The following is a 24143-nucleotide window of genomic DNA, read 5'->3' as shown; positions in this document are numbered from 1 at the left end:
CTTCCAACAGGTTTGTGATCTCTAAAATCAAAACAGAGCAACAAAACGACCACATGGACATTGTGAAAAGGATAATGAGATTTTAGTGGCTTCCTGAATGAAAAGGTTGTTTGGAAGTGTCTGTATTTAAATTAAAAGCGAGCACATGCTGAAATGTACAGAATGATCAAATAAAGAAGACAATCAGTCAAAGGCAAATCTACTCTGTAGCGTTTTCGGTAAGTCTTAGTTCCTAAATTTGTGTTGAAAGCTGAATGTTGACCCCTGAAGTTGTAAATGAAGTAGCCTTCTGTTTTCCAGCTCCCTGGTTCAAGAGACAACAGCAAAATTCTCAGCAGCACAGGTTGTGAAAAATGTTGGGTTACTCCCAGCACACCCATTACCTCTAAATTGGATCTTAATTTGGTAGATCAGTATTTTAATAATGAACCACAGCAGGCCTACAGTCATACTAGCAGCTCATCTAAATGCTAACATCAGCACGCTAACATGCCCACAATGACAGTGCTATTATCTTTAGCAGTTATAATGGTCATGTTCACCATATTAGCTTAGCATGCTAACATTTGTTAATTAGCACTGAGGCTGATGGGAATGTCATTAGTTATGCAGGTATTTGGTCAAAAAACTAACTATATTAAAGTTGAAAGTTTAAGACCTGATTATGGCGCTTAAGTCAGGGGATGACCAAAGTCGTTAGGGTCCAACTTGATGGGGACACTAATGTCCATCTGTACCATACCTCTAGCATGGCTCAAAAGTTAATGTTAGGTAAGAATACAGGTGAACTGAGCTTCCAATAAGCATTTGAATGCAACAAGATGAAAGACTTTTGTATTTTTACAATAGCTTGTAGTTTAAACTGCATTTATGCACAATTATAATTATGTTAATATTTGAAGGTGGGACGGTCACCAAAGAATGTAGATATGGCATCATATCAAGTTCAAGTTAATGCATTTATCTAAAAATATATGATTTGATTAAAAAACTGTCAGGAATGTAAAGTATAGCATACAGTGGGCTAAAGCACTGGATCAGTCTGTTAAAGGTCAAGGAGAGCTGGTTGGGCAGGGATAATGGCTGGAGGGATTTGGCTCATTAGCAGCACTGGGGTTAGCAGCACGGCTGCAGTATTAGCTGGTGGAACAATGGACCCTCTTACCAGCTTGTTTACAGGACACAGTAAATCCACATAAGCAGTCAAATGGCATGCAGAACCCCCCCCCCCCCCCTGACACACACACACACACTTTTTCTCACAAGCACACACATGCAGTTGCAAGATTTATGTAGTTTTTTTGTCTGTTGATGAACACACTCTCCTTCTCCCTCCCCTCTCTCTCCTTCCATCCCTCTTCTTTATAGATGCATTGGCGCTTTTGTTTCACCCCGTCCCTCTTCTTTGTCTCCTCTTCCCACTTTTTATCTACAACGACACCACTATTTAACTTCCACCTGTGTTTGTATGTATTATGTTTCATGTATGGTGCATATGTCCACACTCCACAGGCAGCAGCCGTAGTACCCCCCCCCCCCCCGCACACAAATTTGTTTATCCCTCCCAAATGGTCATGTACAGCTGTTAGTATGATTATGTGATTATGTGTATGTGCATGTGTGTGTGTATTTCATGTTTTTATATCCCAGTGGGGACTTTGGTGAGAATGCACACTATCCATGGGGACAAAAATTGAGGTCCCCACGGGTACCCACTGATGCTTTTTGAGGGTCAAGACTTGGTTTTAGGGTTCAGGTTACAGTTAGGTAAAGACTAGTGGTACGTTAAGGAATAAGGTCAGGCATGTAGCTGATGGTTAAGGTTAGGGTCTAGGGAGTGCATTATGTCAATGAGATGTAGGAAGAACAAACATGTGTGTTATTCAAAGTGCTGTTGGAACCCCTGAGACCGACTGAGTGTGTTCACAACTACTTAGATAATTCCAATCATAGAGATAAACTTAGTTACACCTCTGGGGATACACACACATACACAGAGTTAATGAAGAGCACAGAACAGTTGGGAAATCCCATTGGGTAGCCAACTGTGAGTTTGTTCTGGCAAAATGATTTAAATAGAAAAAGAATACATAAAAAGAAGTAAAGAAGAAATTACACAAGGCTGTGTGAAGAAGTGAAGCGATAAAGGGCGACAGTGACCAGAGAGTGAATACACATTTTAGAACACCTGATAATCTGTGTGAAAAATCACATTAAACAGTTAGACATAATTTCAAACAACACCAATATTGCTTTAAATAGCTGCTTTGCATTGAAAGCTGAAAAATATGGACTCCTTATACAGAGTTTTGGACTGAGTGAAACCATTAACTCTCCCAAGGCTGATTCTGTGTGATTAGCGTCAGTCTGTATTTATCAGAGCTCCCTCTGGGGAACGAGAGCAACAGCTGCTTCAGTTCTGAGGAATCTAGTTGAGATTGAGGAGATCAAGACAGTCTCAACTCCACAAGGGACATTTTCAAGATAACACATGACACACACACCCTGCCACATACAGATAATAGTTGGTTACTTAATGGTGCATCGTATTTGAATTGGGCAGTGTGTAGAAAGACAGAATGAAGAGTAGGCTACTGTAAAAATGAAAAAAAAAAGATATTACAAGACAAATGGACTACACTGTCTCTGCGTGTCAATGGTTTTAATTTAAGATGCCTTACTCATCCCAGTCCCCATCAGGCGCACTGAGAGAAAGCAATTGATGGTTAAGAGCAGAGGCAGGGTGGGATGAAAATCGAGGTGAGGGAGGGCGGAGGGATGGAGAAGATGGATCGAGTGATGGGGTGGGGAGAGGAGATGGTTTCAGCCTGAGTGACGGCATTCCAAGGAAACCCTAAATGGATGGAGGGAGAGTGAAGAATTCCCAGATCTCGTGCTGCCAGGCAGATTGGAGGGATGAGACCTCGGGGTGATGGCTGGTTTTAGAGTTGTGACCATATCGGGAAGGAGAAGGCCTGATATATAACTGCATGGCCTCAGCTCATGCACCCATATTCATCCTGAGCGTACCTCCTCCTCCTGCATTGGTGAGTCAAATATTGGATACTGCTTACCTGACAGCAAATGTCCCTTCTTTAACTATAATTAACACATTAATTTCTGCTGTATCTCCGTTGCTCAGTCTCTCTCTGCAGCAGCCAGTGGGTGACGAGTTGGTCAGTTGTTTGGTGTACGTTGGTGGCAGCAGCAGCAGCAGCAGCAGCAGCAGCCATGCCGGGTGCATATAAAGGGGAGTGCGGGGACGATGTGGACCCCATGCCGTTCCTGGTTCCCTCAGAGAAGGAGCGCCTGGATGCTATGAATAAACCATATGACATCAAGCGCTCCTGCTGGGTCAAAGATGAGAAGGAGGCTTTCATTGCTGGGGAAATTCAGTCTGAAGATGGGGACAAAATCACCATCAAGACCACCAAGAACACCGTAAGACCAGCGCCATTTTGTCTTAAAGGTTTAGGTTACATTTAGGAAGTAAAAATGAGCTGATTCATGTAAATGATCATAATAATCATGATGATGAAATGACTGACTGAGTGATTATCCTTTCTGATCAGACTGTGACTGTGAGGAGGGATGATGTTCACCAGATGAACCCTCCTAAGTTCTACCAAGCCAGCGACATGGCCAACCTCACTTTCCTTAACGAGGCCAGTGTCATGGAAAACCTGCGCAGCCGCTACGTCAGCATGAGGATCTATGTAAGCCTGTTAATCAAGAGTGAAGACCCTGCAGTAACACACAAACCTAGTACTCCAAACCATGTCCACATGACATGTGAAGGACAGTAGAAAAAATGTCTTTTGTGCCCCAATGTTACTATGTTGTTATTGCACGTTTCAGCTTTGTAAGAGCACTACACCCATTTTACACTTAAAGACTTTGCTCGTCCTGGCGAGTACCACTCTGCCTGTGAAAACAGCTGTATAATATCTTCTGTGGCTCTGGACGAACTTTCTCCAAGTCTTAGAAAATAACCCTGATGATGTCATAATGATGACCACATTTGTGCTCCCATTAGCAAAATTGTCATTTCATCCTGCTGCATCCTTAAAACCTCTTTATATGTTCCTTTCCACTTCTAGACCTACTCGGGCCTCTTCTGTGTGACGATCAACCCATACAAATGGCTGCCCATCTATGGCGCTAAAGTGGCCCATTTGTACAAGGGGAAGAAACGCAATGAAGTTCCTCCTCACCTCTTCTCCATCTCTGACAACGCCTACCACGACATGTTGATGGGTGAGGAGAGGGCGGTGGTGGGGTGTCGAGAACAAAACATTGGACTTTAAGAGAGATTTTGAAAAAGACAGAGTGGGGCTTTGATGACTAGAGGAAAGGACATTTGAACCAGTCATAGGTCATTAATGGGTGAGCGGAGGGAGGTATGGTTAGCAAAGAGGAGACATAAGCATGCCGGAGGTATGTGGTGATGTGGGATCACCCCCTCATGAAAAGTTGCTCAAGGTCATTACACAGTTCTTTATGTGGAAAGAGGGAGTGGGGCAGTTGCTGGAGGTACGTAATCGGTGTGGCGTGTGATGATTTGTTCCGGGAGTAGAAAAATATTTGAAGCCATTATATGGCATCAGGGGAGAGCTGACATCTGTTTGTGTTGTTGGCACCGCTGACAGAGAACATCAACAGCCCTCTGATGTGCTCAGAGGGAAATCAGCAGTAATTATCCTCGTCTCTCTCACACTCTCTCTGTTTCTCTCCTCTCCTCTATGTGTGTGTCTCATCATCGCAGAGCATGAGAACCAGTCTATGCTGATCACGTAAGGACAACATGTTTGTTTTTATAAATGATTTAGGCCTATATGCTGTAGCCTGCATGTCTCACTATTAGTAATTCTTTATTTGTTTCTCTCCCCCAGTGGAGAATCTGGTGCTGGCAAGACTGAAAACACTAAGAAGGTCATCCAGTACTTTGCCAATGTTGGAGCTTCTGGGAGCAAAGCTGCCGACACCAAGGCAAGTGTGTCTTTGTGTTTGCTTAATATTATTTTATTATTTATTATTTTGACAAAGACATTTAAATGTGTCTCCTCTCCTCTCAGGGCTCCCTGGAGGACCAGATCATTCAGGCTAACCCAGTGCTAGAGGCATTCGGCAACGCCAAGACCATCAGGAACAACAACTCCTCACGCTTTGTAGGGACACATACAAAAATATTTGATCATTCTTTTACATCACCAAATGCCAAATGAAATAATTCATGTCCACATGAAATGAAATGAAAATTGTTGAAAAATTACAATAAAAGCACAATCACCAAATCTGTGAGAATAACATTTATGTGTCGTTTTAGGGGAAGTTCATACGCATCCACTTTGGACCAACAGCTAAGCTGGCTGGTGCTGACATTGAGAGCTGTGAGTGGATTTCTTTTACAATTTTTCTCAGTTGCTTACACACTTTTCTGAAGGTATGGCTCAGTTTCTTATAACCCTAAACACAAATACAAAAACTCAGAACTCCCCAAATCTCTTGCAACAGCAAACGCTGCATTCAAAACAATGTTATGTCCTCTCAAAATGAAAATTCAAACCATCTCTCTAATCTCTAAGAACTAACTGAACACTGATGTGCTCAATGGGAAACACTATGATTAGCGGAAAACACTTATCAGTAGGCCTTTCGTATTTTCAGTGTCACACTATTTACTGTACGTACAGTAATGCGTTGTTAACTGTTATGTTTACTCAATTATAAAACACAAATACAAGAATAGAATGTATTTTATTCTGAAATACTGTGTATACATCTAAGGAAACTGTTGGATTTGTAAGGTTGTTCTTCAAAAAGAACAAACAATAGAAAAACGAAAACAAGCCTTTGCATCATACTGCATCATGGTTTGCAGAAGAGGTAAAATAGGGATTGTGGTCATAGACCTTCCATCTCCAGATAGTAAATACTGTAAACACTGTGTAGGTAGAAATGCACACATACAGTAAAACATACTGTACTACAGTAATCTTTAAGTACTGCATTGATATGCAGTACTACAATACTGTAATGAGAGTAGATTCTCATTTTGGAAAGTCCGGACGATGGATGCTGCTGTGAACATGCTCCAGTTTGGTTGTACTCTCTGCAGCCTCCCTCATTGTTAGACCATGCAGGCCCGAATCTCATCAGAGATAATTGCTCTCCTTGGTCTTCCTCTTCCTCATCCTTCTCCTCTTCCTCTCACTCTCTCCTTTGTTGGCATCTTTTGCTCCAAAACAGAAGAGCTTGCATGTGGCCCTTTTACAGTGTTGCTAAAGCTTTGATCGCTTATTTACCAAATGTCCAACATGTGTGAGGAGTCAGAGTGGACAGCATAAATTTAAAGTTTAGCATTTTGAATGTCAGCGTGTTCCATGTGAACAAAAGAGATTTTATCATGAATATTGTGCCAAATGTAGAGAACTGTGTGCAGTGTTTTGAAAAAAGTGTGGTTTAGAACTGCAGTCTGAGTGAGCTTGTATTTTATCTGAATTGGTTCAGGGGGTTGATACATGAATTACAGTTTGTGATCATTTTGCCTCAAGAACCAGTGTTAGTATTTAAAAAACTAAGAACAACATTACTTATGTCACTTACAAAGTGTACCTTGGTAAAATACCAAGTCTTTGTTTTTATATGCTATGTTTTATGAAATATAGATATTATGTAGAGACAATGAATGGTATATAATTAGCATCCTTAAATATCCTTGTTGTGTCTGCTGTGTTTTTTCTGTCTGTCAGATCTGCTTGAGAAATCAAGAGTGATTTCGCAGCAAGCTGCTGAGAGAGGATACCACATCTTCTACCAACTCCTGTCTGGGAGGAAGCCAGAACTCATAGGTGAGACGGATAAAGCAGCAATGTCACCAGTCAATATGGAATTAAAGAGAACGGAAGCAGAATTGAAGGATCCTCATCAGCTCTGTGAAAGTGTTTTCCCTGTGTTTCCTTTTCTTTGTAACACCAAAAATATTTTCTCACATCTGCATTTGGCAAAGGAAGAAAACTGATAAAGGACAATTTAAAATGAAATGTTTTACATATGAAGATGACACACATATTTCCATGGATGTCACAAAATGTGTTAAATGGAGATTGAACAAGGCCATATTGAGAGTAGATTTCTGACCTATTCATATTTGAGTCGAGTCAAATCCAGTACAGTGTTGCCAGATGACAATTCTTCAATAAACCTGCAATCAATAACAGTCTAATTCAGTGATTTCTCAGGGTAGCACATCTAATTTGAAGAAACAGATATTCACATATTGTCTCAGCAGTAACACCTGAACACATGTTGTTATGTGAAAACTCATCGCAAACCAGCAGAGAAGTTTAAGCTGTTTGGCTAAAAGGATAAATGTTATTACTTTTAAATGTTGTTAAAAGTAATGCCCCAATGGTTAGAATAGAAAGCTTAAAGTAGTGAATAAATGGTTGAAATAACATTGCAAACTTCACCAAACTCACCTAAATATTGACAGTTCAATTGTATGAAAAATATTGTAATATGTAATCAGTAGAGTTGAATATCATCCACTTGGAACATGACACGTGGTGTTTATAAAGTGGTATTTGAGTTCATCTGACAGAGCTTGAGGGGGTACAGACACAAAAGCTTGGGAAACACAGGTGATGATACATTCTGTTGATTAATAATACGCAGTATCAACCAACACAATTGATTGTCTTATTATCCTGTTTATTATCTATGTCTTCCAGAGGCTCTGCTGCTGAGCCCAGACCCCAAACAGTATGTGTGGGTGTGTCAGGGAGTCACTGTGGTGGACAACATGGATGATGGGGAAGAGCTGCTGCTCACTGATGTGAGTTCAGAGTTATTCACGCTGTGCTGTGATTTGAAGTCAGTAAAAAAGGCTGGCACACTTCTTTGCATGACCAGTAAGAAAAGGAAATGCATTAGCCTGTTGATGGTGCTGTTGCTTCTCTTTGGTTAACTCTGATCTCTCTCTGTATGTGCTTGTGTGTCCACAGGAAGCCTTTGATGTCCTGGGCTTCACTCCGGAGGAGAAGATGAGCGTGTACAAGCTGACTGGAGGCATAATGCACTTCGGCAACATGAAGTTCAAACAGAAAGCCAGAGAGGAACAGGCTGATGTGGATTCCACTGAGGGTATAAAAAGTCCACCTCTCTCTCCCTCTTTGGCATTTTTTTCTCCATCTTTCTACATGCCTCTTTATTGCCTCATTCTACCATGTCCATCTGGCCCAGTTCTCAGTCCTTTTTCCTCTCAAAGCCTACCCTCTCATTCTGGTGTAACAGCTCATATTTTTTCAAACTCTATATGTTGCTTTTTTCTTTCATCAGTCCCAATCTCACTGTTCTGGCCCATTTGTTTTCATTATTCCCTTGTCTCCTCTCTCCTTCCCTTCCTTAAGTGGCTGACAAAGTTGCCCACCTCATGGCCATCAACTCTGGGGAGCTGCAGAAGGGCATAACACGTCCTAGGGTCAAGGTTGGCAACGAGTTTGTGACCAAAGGTATTGCAAAGATATTGTTTAGATGTTTCAAATTTTCCAGCAAACAGAGACTATTAAACGAGGATAGACAATGCACTCGTCCACAGTTACAATTTTTGAACTGAATGTCAGGTCAGAACCAGGACCAGTGCTTGTACTCCATCGGCGCTCTGGCAAAGGCCATCTATGACCGCATGTTCAAGTGGATGGTGACCCGCATCAACAAGACCCTGGACACCAAGATGCAGCGGCAGTACTTCATAGGAGTGCTGGACATTGCTGGGTTTGAGATCTTTCAGGTGAGAGTTTGTTTGTGAGATTGTGATCACGTCTTATCTGCTGCATTATTTGTCAGGTTATCTCCCCTTATCCTCCCGCATTGTTGTTGATCCAACACATGTCTTTCACCTCCAGCTCAACAGCTTCGAGCAGCTGTGTATCAACTTCACCAACGAGAAGCTGCAGCAGTTCTTCAACCACCACATGTTTGTGCTGGAGCAGGAAGAGTACAAGAAGGAGGGCATCGACTGGGTCTTCATTGACTTCGGCCTGGACCTGCAGGCCTGCATCGACCTGCTGGAGAGGGTAACACCCACACACACACACACACACACAGTCAGCATAAAGCGCACAAGCGTGGACATGCTGTATATGGCATATCGCATATCGAGAACACTGTATTTCTTCTATTTCCACCTCCCTCTCTCCGTCTCCTCTCTAGCCTATGGGTATTTTCTCAATACTGGAGGAGCAGTGTGTGTTTCCAAAGGCGACAGATGCGACCTTCAAAGCGGCTCTGTATGACAACCACCTGGGCAAGTCCTCCAACTTCCTTAAGCCAAAAGGGGGGAAGAAAGGACCCGAGGCCCACTTTGAACTGGTGCACTATGCCGGCACTGTGAGTACTGGATTGCTGCAGCATTTGATATAGAGATACACAAATTCCCCCATAGGGACGGGGCAGGATGTGTGTGTGTTTGTGTTAAGATAAAGCAGTTAGGAAACAAGCATAAATGTGCACAGCCTTAGCTTGACCTTGTGTCTCTTTCAGCTGAAAAACAGTGCCATTGCTTCTTCTAAACATCTGCAATTTGGAGTACAATTATAAATAGTGTACCTCTGTCTACAAAGTCATTCAAATGTCTGAATGTAAAGCAGGATGTTTAACTTAAGTGTGTACATAGGTGCAGTTAAGCCTTTTTTTGTCTCTCACAGGTGGGCTACAACATCGCTGGCTGGCTGGAGAAGAACAAAGACCCTCTGAATGAGACGGTGGTGGGGCTCTTCCAGAAGTCCTCCATGCCTCTGCTGGCTCTTCTCTTCAAAGAGGAGGAGGCCGCCGCAGGAACCAAGAAACAGAAGAAAGGGTCTTCTTTTCAAACCGTCTCCAACTTCTACAGGGTAATTTACACAGACGCACTGGGCAAATGAGCATACTCCCCAAAATGTGACACTACTGCTTTAAAGTAATCATTCAGTCAAAGCCTAATGTAGAGCGACTCAAGTCTTAAGCAAAACTGAAATGGGGAACAAGCATCCAAGCTGTCCTGATTTAGTAGCTACAAGTGAAGACATTCAGAAAACAAAGAACTCTGCAACTCTCACAACATGCTCACAGTCTCACAGGTGTCCTTTAACTGTTTATGCGCAACAGGAACAACTGAACAAGCTCATGAGCACCCTGCGAAGCACTGCTCCCCACTTTGTCCGCTGCATTGTGCCCAACGAGTTCAAGAAGTCAGGTGAGTGGGTGGAGAGTGTGCGTCAATGGTGTGTTCTGAAGGGTTGTCGTATTGTCAGAATCTTAAAGATGCTGTTTGTATTTGAGGCACACCCTCTCTCAGTCTCAAATGTGTATTCACTATCCACTGGAAATTCTTGGTGCTGATAATCACATTTTCCCTCTTTCATGCTGTAAAGGTGTGACAGATAACCATCTGATCCTGCACCAGTTAGCTTGTAACGGCGTGCTAGAGGGCATCCGTATCTGCAGGAAAGGATTCCCCAACAGACTACAGTACCCAGAATTCAAACAAAGGTCTTACTCCTATTCTTTCTGTTTTTATCTTCATTATCCCAGCAGTCACCTCCAAGTTTATTCAACTGAAGTCACACCTCACCTTTCCTAATGTCTCCTAGGTACTATATCCTCAACCCCTCTGTCATCCCTAAGGGCTTCGTTGACAACAAGAAGGCCTCTGAGCTCATCCTAAGTTCAGTTGGCCTGGATAATATGGAGTACCGCATCGGCCACACCAAGGTACACCGCTGTTATAATCAGCCATATCTAAAGCAGAGCACATTTAAATTATATCTCTAATTGAACAAATACATATCAAAATAATGTTGATAATAACTTCAATATATTAGAATTTATGACTCCACATATAATTGCCAGCATATGCCAACATATTCTCTTAAAAGATGATTTCCTGCATTCACTTATATGATAATTATTTGACAACATGTTTAAAAGTGGCAATAATTGGTAAATTTCCAATTATATTCAAAATATGGCAAATATAAATATATTTCACACTACTTTGCAAACAGAGTGTATGTCAATATATTACATCTCTACATGTAACATATAACAGTCTTCTGGACATATTTTGCTTCATCAGTTTGTAAATACAATTATTATCATTTTGTAAATACATCTACTCTGGTGGAAAAGCCTTACTTGAAGTTAATTTAGTACCTTTTTAACTACAATAACTGGGAAACTAGTTAGTTGGTCGACAATTAAAAAAACATGCAGTTGTGTTTTGAAGAAGTTGAATCCCTTTTTGAACACGGTCTCTTCTGTTGATTGGTGTGTGTAATCTACTATGAACTGTGTGTGTTAACAAGTGAGGGCATAAAAAGACTAAATCAAATAAAAGCCTTTAATCCAGTTTTTTCTTCAGTGTTCCCCCTTTTTTCACTCAGCCCTCCTGTTCTTCCATCTTTCACCTGTCTCTGTTTTCCTCTGCAGGTATTTTTCCGTGCAGGTGTCCTGGCAAAGCTGGAGGACATGCGTGACGAGCGGCTGGCAAAGATCATCACCATGCTGCAGGCTCAACTCAGAGGAACTCTAATGAGGGTCGAGTTTAAGAAGATGGTGGACAGACGGTCAGTGTGTACCTGTTGTTCCTGTGTGCACATGCATGAGATGTGTTTTTCTTTAAGACAGCTGGGTCAGAGAGATGGAGCATATTTTTGTTTGTTGACATGACTACTCCGTGCATGTTTGTGAGGACTAACAGTTTTTCTGCATTAATGTGTGTGTGTGATGCAGAATTGCATTGATGGCCATCCAGCGCAACGTGAGGAAGTTCCTTCAATTACGCTTCTGGGGCTGGTGGAAACTCTACACCAAGGTAAAAGGCTGATTTTTTTAAACCTCATGTCAAATAAGTTAAGGTAAGATCAGCTATGATCTTCACTATCACCTTCATATCATATTTCCTGCCTTGGCTCCTGCAGGTGAAGCCTCTGCTGATGGTCGCCCGTCAGGAGGAGACCTTCAAGGCTAAGGAAGAGGAGCTGAGGATGGCAGTGGAGAGAGTTAAAGAGCTGGAGGGCAAGATCAAAGATCTGGAGGGGAAGATGGCCACTCTTTCACAGGAGAAAAATGACCTCGCCCTGGCGCTGGCTGCAGTAAGTACGCATCCGCACACAGTAGTTTAGTCAGCTGATGTGTTTTTGTATTTATGTTACATTCAGGTGTTAAAGAGCTCGGTGTATGTCCTTGTAGGCCAAAATACTTCTACTGGCTTCCAGCAAGCAGTCAGAGGAAACCTGCATAAAATCCCCTGCTTCTCTTGTTTATTTGATGTTCTTTGGTGTAAAGGACCACAGAAATCTCTTAGCCCCAGTTTGTACCTCTCATGGATTACCATTACATTCCAGCCACAGTGCCAAGAATCAGCTTTCCAGAAAATTAAATATAATAATTTTTGATAAACGCAGAAGGTCATGAAAATACACTTAGGCCTACCGCTGCTCTGACAGCATTTCCAGAATCCTTAAAGACTCTACTAACCATCTATTGAAACCATTTTCATCTTCTGCACAACAAAGAAAGATCTTTTAATTCACTCCTAAAACAAAGATGTAGCTGGATGTTACATATGCTCAGTTGACTGTATGTCATGAATCATAATTAAAGTTCAGTTATAATTGTCTATATTAATGACATTACAGTATTTAATATATTCATACAAAAAACATTTTCATATTTTCTTATGTTGTACAAAATAAGCAATGATATAATGATATAAGTGTATTTAGCTGGAAAGAAAATAAAGTCGCAACATGTGAAAAGGGTTTAATATTGTAAAATAATCTTGTCTTTGAGCTGAAGGAAATACTTTCAGAACGGTAATGGTACAGATTTTGATTTTAATACACCGGTGACACAGACTGTGGCTATGAAATCTCATGATTAATATGCAGAACACTTACCTTTTGTTGTCTTTTGGCTTCACTACTGTTCAGAAATGGCTCATAAACTTTCCCCTGTCATTGCACGTGTATAGTTATAAACACACAAAGACACACAACATGCTAACATACAGGTGCATCTAAAAAAAATTTAATTCCAAGACTGAGAGATTAAAGGCTCAAGAAACCTTTACAGGTGTTTTGAGTTAATTAGCTAATTAGAGCTATTCTTAGGTCAACATTTTTGTAGGCCTATTATAAAATTTATTAATTCAACTTCAATTTTTAAAAGTCTTGAAATATTTATTGTGTACATTGTGTACTTTTTGTACAATTAAATTATGGGGAAAATTGAACTTTTCCACAACATTCTATTTGCACCTGTATACACACATTATGTCCTTGTCTTTCCACAGGAGCAGGACACGCTAGGTGATGCTGAGGAGCGCTGTACCCAGCTGATGCACCAAAAGGTCCAGCTGGAAGAGTCATTGCAGGTAATGTGTTGGATACATTCCATTTCATATATGTATTCACCTCTTTTATATTCAGCCGTAGAAAACCACCTGGGCCTGTATGACATTGTCTTATAATACAGTAATTACAAGTAATGTTGCCAACAATCTCGAAGAATTAAGTGATGGCTGACAATGTTACTTTAATGTTTATTGCATATCACCAGGTGTTCTCATTATGAATCTGTGATATGTCCTTTCGGAGGGTTATATGTCTTGGAAACAGCTGAAAAACTGTCCTGTGTCGTAGGATCTGCGTGAGCGCCTGGAGGAAGAAGAAGGCAACACAGCCTCCCTCCACGGCCAGAGGAGGCAGCTGGAGGGGGAACTGACAGAGCTCAAGAGAGACCTGGAATCTCTGGAGTCCACACTGGCCAAGACTGAGAAGGAGAAACAGGTAGAGGGGAGGAGGACGAAGCCGAGGAGAGAGGAAATGAAGTGCAGCAGCTGTGGAGATTTCACTAAATATTGTCTGGATCAGACACAAAGTCAGGAAATTAGATTAAAAAAAATAATATTTAGAGTTGATCACTGAATTCTGCTAAATGGTGTGTTTAGGGTCTGGACTACAAGGTGCGAACTCTGACAGGCGACCTGAGTCAGCGAGACGACCACATCGCCAATCTGCAGAAAGAAAAGAGAGCTCTAGAGGAACTGCAACAGGTAGACAAACATGGACATGCACACATGACAACATGCATGCACATAAACTAATATTTGAACACACATTTTTAATGCTTATGAGTTTAATAGTGACCACGATGTACATATATTTTATACTTTAATCAGAGAACTCTGGAGGATCTTCAAACAGAAGAAGACAAAGTTAACCATCTGACCAAGACCAACAGCAAGCTAAACAGCCAAGTGAATGAGGTACAATTCACCTTCACAGAAAGACCTGAAAGACACATATAGATTATGTACCCAGAGTTAGTGCCTTTATGATGTTTGGATGTTTGTGTTTGTGTGATGTGTAGCTGGAGGACAGCTGGGAGCAGGAGAAGAAGATACGGGCGGAGGTGGAGAAAGCGAGGAGGAAGGCAGAGGGAGACCTGAAGTTGACCATAGAGAACCTGAATGAGATGGAGAACGCCAAGCTCGACCTGGAGGAGGTTATCAAGAAGTGAGAGACAAAGGACACACACACACACACACACACACACACACACACACACAGTGAAGCTGACAATTTCATTAAAGCTTTAAAAGTATCTTGATGTCGGACTTCCTCTGTACATTTAACATACAAAACCAACTCTTATACAGCACAGTGGTAACACATCTGTAGTCCTGCTGGACCCTGATCTCCCCCCTGCTGTGTGTGTGTGTGTGTGTGTGTGTTTGCTGTGTGTTCATTCAGGAGAGACTTTGAGATCAACAACATGAATTCGAAGCTCGAGGACGAACAGGCTCTCAGCTCCATGCTCAGTCGCAAGCTCAAAGAGCACCAGGTTTGTGGTTAGAGGCGCAGGAGTCTGCAAGATTTGAATCTCATCTAAGTGAAGCACTATGCAGTGTAGCAAGCACTATGCCAAGCTGATTTCAGTAGTTCCTCCTTCTGTTGTTTAATGTGTTTGTCAGTGAGGTCAACTGGCTAGAAGGTAACCAGCTATTAAGATCTCCATCTAAGGTTCTTAGATATAAGCAGTCTTTGTAGATGTTGTTCCTGCAAACACTGAGGTAAATTTGATGGAAATGTTGGTCAACACTTGACTGCCATGATATTTTATAAAAATATTCATGGTCCCCAGTCCTACTGATTTCACCTGTAGTGCCACCATCATGTCAAGTTTTAAATTTTTCTTTGGTTTGTGACTTAAAACATACAAAACTAATTACACTGCAACCTCAGCTCTACTTTGCATTTAGTGCTAATTAGTAAATGTAGCACACTAAACTAAGATGGTGAACATTATACCTTCAACTTCACCTCTATTTAAAGTGCACATCACCCAGAGAGTCTCTATACACTTTGCAAGACAGTAAACAACAACAGACATGAAAACACACAATATTAAATGTAAAAGTACACATGCATGCACACTCACACGCACGCTTACACAGGTAATAATGTTAATATGACAACAAGTTTACCTGCAAACATCAGCATGTTAGCTTGCTGACAATGCCACTAGCATTGTGGTCGACTCTTGTTATGTAAAGTACTAATTTACATGTTAAATTAACTTAGTTTTACATATATGAGACCTCCTGAGGATTGAACAAGAGCACTCTTTTATTCACTATATATTGGAATTGTTGTCATACGACTGATCACATTTCCCACTTTTTATTTAGGGGCGATTGATTAATTTATTGTAGTGTTTGCAAATAGCTGTGACGTGGTGACTGTTGCATAAGGTCAGTAGACTGAGAAGAAAAGGATTGTGGGTAAATGAGAGATGAGTATATGGACGAAAGGGGCAGAGCAGTGAGAAAATATGGTTAGGAAATGAGGAGCTGAAGAAGTAAACGAAGATGATAAATGGTCTGGTTTATTCATTCCTTTCAGGGCCGCATCGAGGAGCTGGAGGAGGAGCTGGAAGCTGAAAGAGCAATGAGAGCCAAGGTACAGATTAAATCTGCAGCAATTTTGTTTCAGCTATAACAGGCTACTTTAGTTCAAACCTCATACATAACTGCAGCACAATTATGTATTCACATGTTGAAGCAAGCAGACAGGAGGGATATTACTTACTGAAGTTAGAGATTAAAGGTGGTTCTCTGTCTGTTCTCTGCAAGGTGGAGAAGCAGAGGGCAGAGCTATCACGAGACCTGGAGGACCTCAGTGATAGGCTGGAAGAGGCAGGAGGAGCCACCGTCGCCCAGGTGAGAGTGACTGACAGCCGTCAATCAATCAGAGGGGATTTGGCCATTTTTGTGTTGGCTGGGAAAACTTTGACCCCTATAATGTCATCGGCGGCTGACCCTTCAGATCGAGCAGAACAGGAAGCGGGAGGCCGACCTGCTGAAGCTGAGGAGAGAGCTGGAGGAGGCAGCGCTCCAATCGGAGGCCACGGCGGCGGGGCTGAGGAAGAAGCACTCAGACGCGATGGCAGAGCTGGGCGAGCAGCTGGAGAACCTCACCAGGCTGAAAGTGAAGCTGGAGAAGGACAAACAGAGCATGAAGGCTGAGATCGAAGACCTCAACGTCACCATGGAGGCCACTCAGAAAGCAAAGGTACGGTGCTGTGTGGATACTCTAATGTGACAGACTCAAACAAACCCTACATGAATATAAACTCAGCACACAGTTCTGCTTTTGAATCTGTGTGTATGTGGGCACTTACATGTGTAGTTGAACTCTGAGGCCCACGCTCATAAGCTGGAGGACAACCTGGCAGAGGCCAACGCTCGCCTGGCTGAGATGGAACGCACTCAAACTGAGCTCAACACTGCCAAAATCCATCTGACTGGTGAGAACACGCACACGCACACGCACACAAACACACACACACACACACACACACACACAAACACACACAGCTGTGTTTCACATTACTTTGACCTACATCATTGCCTGGATACTTATCCTACCCCTAACCAGTACTTGCCTAAACTTCCTGGAGGTTTTCTTACAGTCTGTTCCTATGTTGTGTGTGTGTGTGCGTGTGTGTGTGTGTAGCGGAGAACAATGACCTGAGCAGGGAGTTGGAGGATGTGCAGAGTAAGCTGACCCAGGTGACCAGGCTGAAGGCCTCCCTCACCTCGCAGATCGACGAGCTCAAGCGTCAGGTGGACGAGGAGAACAAGGTACAAGTCGCCGCAAGCACACACACACACACACACACACACACACACACAACCACACACACACACACAAGTAAAAGTATAAGAAGGAATGTGTAATATTTAGACACATTTTCACAAGTGAGAGCTGCCCAACTGTTAGACACTTGGGAATTACAATAGGTGCCTTGCACATGGGCACGTCAGCCGGCTTTCTCTGACCTTTAGGTGACTATCTGTCTTTTCTTTTTGTCTCTGTAGTCCAAAGCTTGCCTTTACAATGATTTTCAGAGCTCCAATAAAACTCTCTCTCACACACTCTCCCTCTGCAGGGTCGTAACACTGCGGTGGTGGCCCTGGCCAATGCCCGTCATGACCTCTCCCTGCTGAAGGAGCAGCTGGAGGAGGAGTCAGAAGGCCGCGGGGAGCTGCAGCGCCTCGTCTCCAAGCTCAACGCTGACGTCACCTCCTGGAGGAGCAAGTATGAGACGGATGCCATCCACCGTACCGAGGAGCTGGAGGAGACCAAGTATGTTGAATTGAGCCAAATAAATACAGCGACTAAGGGTGTAAATCAAAGTGGAGTCAAAAGTTTGATATGTCAGCCTTGTATGTGTATAAATGAAATGTGGGTGTTGTCTCGATACTTTTTAATTTAATCCCACGATTGCCTGTCCCTCTCTTTCTCTCTCTCTCTCCCTCCACCCACCAGGCGCAAACTTGCAGTGCGTCTCCAGGAGGCTGAGGAGGCAGCGGAGGCGGCCCAAGCCAGAGCTGCCAGCCTGGAAAAGGCCAAGCAGAGGCTGCAGGGAGAGGTGGAGGACCTCACCATAGACCTGGAGAGGGTAAAACACACATACACACACACACACATACACACACACACACAAATGATTGTGGTTTCAGGTTTCTGTAGAATAGTACTGGATGTGAAATCTTGTTTGTTTAACTGATTTATTAACTACTCGCTCCATGTATTACTTGGAAAATAATGTATTCAATCAATTCTTTACGTGTATCTATCTATCAGTATCTGTGTATCAGTAAAAAAAACTGTATAACGGATTAATTCACTAAGCTGTGAATTGTACTCCATAAACGTGCTGGCTGAATAAACATACTTGTCTGTGAGCGTGCAGATATAATCTAAGGTCACAAATATATGTGTCTATTTTCTGTCTGTCTGCGTCTGTGTGTCTAGTCCAATGCAGCAGCAGCAGCTCTGGATAAGAAGCAGCGGGTTTTCGACAAGCTGGCGGCCGAGTGGAGCCAGAAGAACGAGGAGCTGCAACTTGAGCTGGACAACAGCCAGAAGGAGAGCCGCTCATACATGACGGAGCTCTACAAGCTGAAGACGGCCTACGAGGAGAGCCAGGATCAGATAGAGGCCATCCGCAAGGAAAACAAAATCCTCTCAGGTAACCTCTAACTGCTGCAGATACTGCGGTGCAGTAGAGTCTGATGGTGCCTAGTGTGTGTTAGAGGAGATGATATTCTAAAAAGGCGTCAAGCAGGATGATAAAATATGATTACATGTGTATCCTCTTGCCATGGTTTCTTGACAACGTGCCCTCTCTCCACAGAGGAGATCAAGGAGTTGGTGGACCAGCTTGGGGAAGGAGGCCGCAGCGTCCACGAGCTGCAGAAGGCGAAGAAGAAACTGGAGGTGGAGAAGGAGGAGCTGCATCTGGCTCTGGAGGAGGCCGAATCTTCACTAGAGGTACAAAGATCCTTTTTTGGCTAAGACAGTCAAGTTTAGGTATTTTAATTTTTTGTTTTGAAAATTATTCAGACAGTCATAAATGCCTGCAGTGGTAGTGGCAAAGAACACAGAATTTAGGCCTTCAGAGATTTTGTGATGGATTTGATGGAGCAAACAAAGGACTTTTGCTTCTGTCCATAGTACAGTCCATTCTACCAGTTGTTAAAGTGTGTGTGTGCGTGTGTGTCCAGGTGGAGGAAGGTAAGCTGGTACGAGTACAGCTGGAGCTCGCTCAGGTCAAGGCCGACATCGACCGCAGAATCCATGAAAAGGAGGAGGAGTTTGAAGTCACCAGGTTAGAGAACAGACACTCGTGTAACATGCAAGAACAAGCACACGTGAAGAAACTGTTCTTAATTAACATGCCTGGTAAAATAAAGGTATTGTAAAATTAAATTAAAAAAATAGTGTGTACACATATATGCACTCACACAAAGACAAAACATAAACCATACAAATTGTGTCAAACACAGAAAAGGGTCAAACCTTTACATCACAGAAATGTTTTCAGGCTCTTTCAATAAAGTAAAAATGTTTTCACTATCTTAGGGACTGTACGAAAATTACTGGGTGGACTTTTTAGCTAGAACCTTTCCCAGATTTATTAATAAGCATTACATTTCTCAGCTCAACTCTGATTTCAAGCTTAAAACTGGGGTAGGCAACGTTAAAGAACTAGCAAGACACAGCTAGATTTTGAAAGTATCCAACTGAAAGAATACCACCACCTCCCGTCAGGCTTCCCTCCAAAACCCGTCCCCCAGAACCCATCTTCATGCAAAGTAAGAGCACGGGCAGAGTGTACACATGTAGGCAGGTAGGCGGGGAGGCAGGGAGGCCAGCTAATGATTTTATTTAAACCGAAGAAACACATGATTGTTGACCACTGCAAATGGCAAACAACACCCATGATGCACACACAACACGATTTTGATTTAAGTATTTTGATGTAACTATTCAATATTTTCTGTACAGTGAAATCCGCCCCAACACATCCTCACTTACACAAAAAACAAAATCAGAGACAAAAACATAACCCTCCCACCTCCTGGACCCACCTCTCTCCTAAAACTTATCATATAGTCCCTTAAAGCGAGCCCCCACAGTCCAAAATAATGACTTTGCTTCAATCTGTCAATTTTCAGATTTCAAGTTATTTTGCAACTATTGTTACCATACTTTCATAAAATGTACAAAACAATCTTGAATAATATATATAAACATACCAAGTTTATCATCTTCAGATTGTGTACATTTCATCATTGTTCCCACTTTCCAAGTAAAAGTTTGACCGGCCTTTTTAAAGTTATACAAGTTACATATTGAATCATATATCATTTGAAAATTTGTTTTCTAGAGCACAATTTTAGCTAGTCCATATATCATATATCTATAAGAGATGTGTTCATGTGACAAACAGTAATTTTAGTGTGTTTCTATTGCGTTAGCTAATCTTTAACAGCCGTTTTCACAAAATTGGATGTTTCCTGTACACGAAGTCATATTCCTGGCTCTTCAAAGCACTTAGAGAATCATAATATTACACACTGATTCTTGAATGTTAAAGCAAGACATTTACAGAGTGTTTCTAAATATCGTTTATCGTTCTCACTTTCTCTGTAAAATTGTGGAAAAAAAGGGTCCGTCACGCAGATGACCATGAAATCCATGAAAAAACAATATTTTCATAAACTGTTCAGTAAATGTCTGGCCATTTGGTATATTATCACAATAAAACCAAAACAATTGTACTGAGACTTGTCAATGTGCTCAAAAATGGATTTGTGTGATCTGCAAATTAGCAAATATTACCTCATATATTACCTAATTTGCACAATTAAGTATATTTGCTTATATTTAAGTTTTAGAAAAAACTTTAATATAAAATGTGACTGTGGTGTCTCACCATTAATTCATTGCATAACTATAGAAGATCCAGTATTTATTTACAATTGTTCTGATTGTCCACTATGATCAACAGCAAGAAAATGTTTAACTGTATCTGTCTTTCAGTCAATAACTACAACCTGTATCGTTTGTGCCATGTAGAAAGAACCATGCACGTGCAGTGGAGTCACTGCAGGCCAGCCTGGAGGCAGAGGCCAAAGGTCGTGCCGAGGCTCTGAGGACGAAGAAGAAGATGGAAGGAGACCTAAATGAGATGGAGATTCAGCTGGAGCATGCCAACAGGAACAATGCCGAGCTGGTCAAAACCCTCAAGAAGCTGCAGCAGCAGATCAAAGTAGGAGTTTTATTTGAGGTGGCATAAGGACCACTTAAAAAACTGTTTGTAGTTTGAAAATACTACAGCAATAATCCTCGTCTTCCCCAGGATCTGCAGGTGCAGATGGACGAGGACGCTCGTCAGCATGACGAGCTGAGGGAGAAGTACAGCCTCCAGGAGCGGCGTTTGTGTTTGATGCAGGGAGAGATGGAGGAGCTGAGAGGAGGCCTGGAGGCATCAGAGAGGGCCCGCAAACAAATCGAGCAGGAGCTGGTGGACACCACCGAGAGGTTCAGTGAGATCGGCATGCAGGTAGGTGACTGCGCAGGAAGGCCCAGCAGTCCCACAGAGGCGCACGCACAAACAGACCACAGTTTCATAATATTTTTTAAATAATAAAAAAATGTTTCTTTTGACATGTCACCTTATACTTAATTTTCCCTCATGGATCATCATATAAACTAATTTCATCAATTCTTCTCGCTTTAGAACCAAAGTCTGACTATCCTGAAGAGGAAACTGGAGGCCGACCTTGCCCGACTGTCCAGTGAGAATGAAGAGCTGATCTCAGAGTTTCGCTCTGCTGATGAGAGAGCCAAGAAGGCTGTGACTGATGTAAGCTGCACGACAACACACACACACCCCCACCCCACCCCCACAAAGTTTAAACATTAGGCACACACCAACAAATCACAGTAAAAGCATAAAATACACGAAACAGAAAAGAATCAAATTGATTGAGTTCAGTTAATTATGTACTTTGGTTTGGTGTGACGTTCAAAGTTCAAAATGAACTGTGCGCTCATGCGTGTCTGCCTCCAGGCAACGCGACTGTGTGAGGAGCTTCGGCAGGAGCAGGACCGGAGCATCCACCTGGAGAAGATCAAGAAGAACCAAGAGCAGAACCTCAGAGACCTCACACTGAGGCTGGAGGAGGCCGAGCAGCAGGCCCTGAAGTCCGGAAAACGAACCATCCAGAAACTGGAAAATAGGGTGAGGGGTTGGGTGGACTGAGGGATGGCAGGCAATAGCTTTACTTTAAAAGTGACAAAATGGGAATAGGTCTCACACACACACACGCACCACACCTGGCTGAGACCTCTCATCCAAATATTGTGGCGATTCTTCCCTTTTATTTCTACCAGATCAAGGAGGTGGAGAATGAGCTGGACCAGGAGCAGAAGCGCCACATGGAGACGGTGAAAAACCTCCGTAAGGGAGAGCGTCGACTCAAGGAACTGATCTTCCAGACAGAGGAGGACCACAAGACCAATCAGCGCATGCAGGAGCTGGTGGAGAAACTCCAGAACAAGCTGAAGTCTTACAAACGGCAGATAGAGGAAGCTGTGAGTAGGAGTGGTGACGACAACACTGAGACCACTCTCGTGTCTGCAGGTTCAATATAAGGCTACAGGCACCAACTGGTTCGCTTAACAAAGCACAGAGACTGGAAACAGCTTGCCTGGTTCTGTCTGAAAGAAACAAAATCAGCCTACCTACTGAACTATTTCATGGCTGGGAGAAGTAACTTCCTGGCCAAGATCTAGCTTTCTGCTAACAGCCTCTAAGCTAATTGGCTTGTATTGGCCTTGTATTTAATGGACCAGTATGAGAGTGATGTCAATCATCTCATCTAACACTGCCACAAGGTGAATAAGCATATTTCCTAAAATAGGAAACACTTCCTTTAAATTGTGGCACTTCTAATTATGCTACTTGGATCCCACAAGAGCTTGTATGTATGTCAAGAAATAGGACACTTTTTTAATTCCTCAAAAGCAGAGAGATCAGGTGGAAGCCATTTTTGTAATGTAACAAACATACATGTGTTTGTTCAATGCTAAGATAAATCTCACCTGTGTCACTGTAGGAGGAGCAGGCCAACAGCAGCCTGTCTAAATACAGGAAGACGATCCATGAGCTGGATGATGCTGAGGAGCGTGCAGAGGTGGCAGAGATGACCCTGAATAAGATGAGGATGAGGAACCGAGCCTCTGCCAATAAGGGCTTCACCTCGGTGGAGATAGTCCAGGTCAACAAGCCCACCAGTGGAGGACAGGACGGTTAAAGGGGGATTAGAAACACACGCACACCGCTAGCAGGTAGGCAATTAAATACACACATCTGAACATATCATCTTGACACACAGAATATTGCTCAGTCTGTCTTGTCTTTGTGCTTCCACAGAGTGACACAGACCCATTCAGCCCCCCGGAGGACTCTTGACTGAGGAAATATGAGCTCAGGCACCCCGGGGAAAGTCTTAAAAAGGCCCAGAGAAAGCTCCCTAGAAAGTCTTAAATAATTAAATGAGTCTTTAACATCACCAATAGTCTTAATCAACGTAGTCTTAGGATTAGTCACTTGTACTAGACTTTCATTTTAGCCTGCATGCTAAGTGTGCCTTGAATGTATTGTATGTGTCTACAGTCTTATGGTAATTTGGTTGTCACCCTTTGCTCTCATGGTTCTGTAAAGTGCTTTGGATCCCATTATGTTAATTAGTATGTGTGTGAGACAGTTTGTTAAATGTGTGTATGTATGTGTCTGTGCCTTGTATGATCTCAGCTGGTGTCTTTCCACAAGGGAGGGGGGGTGTGTGGGTGAAGCTGTGTTCTCACGTCAACGATAGAGAGCCCACCTGTGTGTGTGTCGCCCTAGTGTGTGTGTGGCAGCCTGCTGCAAAGTCTTAATAAACTACAAGCATATGAGAATGGTCTGTCTTAATCAGAGGAAAGGTGGTGTTGGGTGGGGAGTCCTCCTGCAGCAATATATTTAGTGTTTTGGACTTTTTAGCTCTACCTGTGTGGACAATAAGTGCACATCTGGTCTAGATGAAAGGTGAATCCGAAGAGACCACATCAACAGCGTTCTTGCAGGAAGTTGTACAGTAATACATCTGTGTCACATCAGGGGTTGTGATAATTTGGTTACACGCGCTTTTATTTAAGAATATGCACCATGCAAGCAAATGAACAGATGTATTGAAG

General features: G+C 42.6%; 1 protein-coding gene across 1 annotated transcript; it reads left to right on the top strand.

Annotated features, from left to right (window-relative positions):
* Positions 1 to 2806: 2806 nt before the first annotated feature.
* LOC119885081 (myosin-16-like) lies at positions 2807 to 23861 on the top strand. The gene is made up of 45 exons (XM_038695321.1): positions 2807 to 3047; positions 3143 to 3441; positions 3573 to 3716; positions 4101 to 4257; positions 4766 to 4793; positions 4893 to 4989; positions 5076 to 5168; positions 5327 to 5390; positions 6753 to 6851; positions 7734 to 7837; positions 8007 to 8145; positions 8412 to 8513; positions 8625 to 8791; positions 8907 to 9077; positions 9214 to 9390; positions 9708 to 9893; positions 10147 to 10234; positions 10413 to 10530; positions 10632 to 10752; positions 11470 to 11606; positions 11773 to 11854; positions 11961 to 12134; positions 13337 to 13417; positions 13686 to 13832; positions 13994 to 14098; positions 14225 to 14311; positions 14416 to 14561; positions 14799 to 14889; positions 15951 to 16007; positions 16181 to 16267; positions 16374 to 16619; positions 16737 to 16854; positions 17064 to 17191; positions 17500 to 17696; positions 17880 to 18012; positions 18369 to 18585; positions 18751 to 18887; positions 19121 to 19224; positions 20979 to 21171; positions 21262 to 21465; positions 21643 to 21768; positions 21976 to 22146; positions 22299 to 22499; positions 23024 to 23255; positions 23341 to 23861. The coding sequence occupies exons 2-44, from the start codon at positions 3232 to 3234 to the stop codon at positions 23219 to 23221; spliced, it is 5832 nt and encodes a 1943-aa protein (XP_038551249.1). The 5' UTR covers positions 2807 to 3047; positions 3143 to 3231; the 3' UTR covers positions 23222 to 23255; positions 23341 to 23861.
* The last annotated feature ends 282 nt before the right edge of the window (positions 23862 to 24143 follow it).

Source organism: Micropterus salmoides, unplaced genomic scaffold (genome assembly GCF_014851395.1).
Source record: "Micropterus salmoides isolate LMB-PRFRI ecotype aquatic unplaced genomic scaffold, ASM1485139v1 Ms_hic_scaffold_10, whole genome shotgun sequence".
Classification (NCBI taxonomy): Eukaryota; Metazoa; Chordata; class Actinopteri; order Centrarchiformes; family Centrarchidae; genus Micropterus; species Micropterus salmoides.
The sequence above is the reverse complement of the archived record's forward strand: the minus strand, read 5'-3'. Positions and strand labels throughout refer to the sequence as shown.